General features: G+C 35.1%; 1 protein-coding gene across 1 annotated transcript in view; it reads left to right on the top strand.

The window, feature by feature from the left end:
• The window catches only part of LOC106475189 (exostosin-1a-like), a gene marked incomplete at its 5' end in the record, with an annotated part of 11739 nt that overhangs the window by 4552 nt on the left and 4992 nt on the right, over positions 1–2195 (top strand). The window contains one exon of the mRNA XM_013935886.2: positions 427–587. Coding sequence (XP_013791340.2) covers positions 427–587 — 161 coding nt within the window. The remainder of the gene's footprint in view (positions 1–426; positions 588–2195) is intronic.

The raw sequence follows: 2195 nt of genomic DNA, 5'->3' as shown, positions 1-2195 counted from the left end.
TGACTAATGGACAATAAACATTTGTACAGTGTGACTAATGGACAATAAACATTTGTACAGTGTGACTAATGGACAATAAACATTTGTACAGTGTGACTAATGGACAATAAACATTTGTACAGTGTGACCAGGTGGACAATAAACATTTGTACAGTGTGACTAATGGACAATAAACATTTGTACAGTGTGGCTCAGTGGACAATAAACATTTGCACAGCGTGGCTTAGTGGACAATAAACATTTGTACAGTGTGACTAATGGACAATAAACATTTGTACAGTGTGACCAGGTGGACAATAAACATTTGTACAGTGTGACCAGGTGGATGTAACCAAGTAGACAAGATGTTTGTTACACTGTACGAAAACTACATTTCACATTTTGTTATTAAAATACATTGAATGTATTATATGGTATTCTCCGTAGGTAGAGTTCGCCTTTAAGGTTTGGCAATCTTACCCAGACAGGATAGTGGGGTACCCAGCTCGATCTCATTACTGGGATGACAGTAAGGGAAGTTGGGGGTATACCAGCAAGTGGACCAATCAGTATTCTATCATACTTACAGGAGCTGCGTTTTACCACAGGTGAGGAAGTTCCCCCCTCCACGTATTACATGTGGTGTTATAATAAATAAGTTTTAGGCCAAAGTAAAAGCCGCGTAACAGTTAGTAACTTTTGATCAAAGCAATACTGGTAAATAACGAATCTAAGTTTTTTTAACTGGCCTAAGTGAAAGTAAGTAAAACCTAAAAAGTTACTTGTATGCGTTGATTCATTTATTTCGATGGTGTCGCTGTTATCGATATTTTCGGCCGTAATCCCAATAATACCTCACTAGGTTCAGCCAGATCAAGACATTTAAGTTAATTCTAAATCCACTTACGCACCATATGTAATAAACAATATATGATAAATAAATTAAAATAACAAGAATAAATGTGTTAAACATTTTAAACAGTGCTGTTAATGAAAAAAATAAGATATAACTTTACTCATACTCACATGACACGTGATAAAACTAATTTTCCCAACATGCATTAGCGCTGAATTCCTAGAAAAAGAAAATGAAAATTTGTCCAAATGTAGCATGAAAAACCTACCCCTATAAACAGAATGGGGGACAAAAAAATTCTGCTTTTACTTTAAAGAGTGTATTTTGATGTATGTGTTTTATGTGAAAAAAATGTTTTAATTTAGTTAGAATCAAACTGCTTTGTAAAATCTTGCTTAAATTCGGAGTCAGATAAATTTTATATGGCACTAAAGCCAAGAAGTGGAGTTATGATGTATTTCAACTAGATATAGAAGTAACTTGATTAGGAAGTTGCTTTATGTAACTAGTAGATTTTGTTAAAACTGGGTCGTGTTTGTGAACTTTGTTGGTCTAATATGATAAGCAATGTTGTTTGTTGGATGTTTATTTAAACGTTTCCGTGTTAAAGTTCGTTTCATTCACTGGTTTAATTGATTAAGAAATCTAGCCATGATGAGAAAATTGAGTTATCTTGTTATTTTGTATCAGAAATGTCACAACTAAGCTGATAAGACAGTACAACTTAACTGATGAGACGGTATAAATAAGCTGACAAGACAGTACAAGTAAGCTGACGAGACAGTACAGATAAGCTGACCAGACAGTACAACTTAACTGATGAGACGGTATAAACATGCTGACAAGACAGTACAAGTAAGCTGACGAGACAGTACAGATAAGCTGACCAGACAGTACAACATAACTGATGAGACGGTATAAATATGCTGATAAGACAGTACAAGTAAGCTGACGAGACAGTACAGATAAGCTGACCAGACAGTACAACATAACTGATGAGACGGTATAAACATGCTGACAAGACAGTACAGATAAGCTGACCAGACAGTACAACATAACTGATGAGACGGTATAAACATGCTGACAAGACAGTACAAGTAAGCTGACGAGACAGTACAGATAAGCTGACCAGACAGTACAACTTAACTGATGAGACAGTATAAATAAGCTGGCATAACAGTGTAAATATAATGATAAGACAGTACAACTAAGATTACGAGACAGAAAAAATATGCTGACAAGACAGCACAACTTAGCTGACAGGATAGTACAATTAAACTGACAAGACAATACAACAAAGCTGACAAGACACTATAGACAGTACAACTTAACTGACAAGACACTATAGACAGTACAACTT

Source organism: Limulus polyphemus, unplaced genomic scaffold (genome assembly GCF_000517525.1).
Source record: "Limulus polyphemus unplaced genomic scaffold, Limulus_polyphemus-2.1.2 Scaffold8199, whole genome shotgun sequence".
Classification (NCBI taxonomy): Eukaryota; Metazoa; Arthropoda; class Merostomata; order Xiphosura; family Limulidae; genus Limulus; species Limulus polyphemus.
This window is presented reverse-complemented; position numbering and strand designations above follow the sequence as displayed.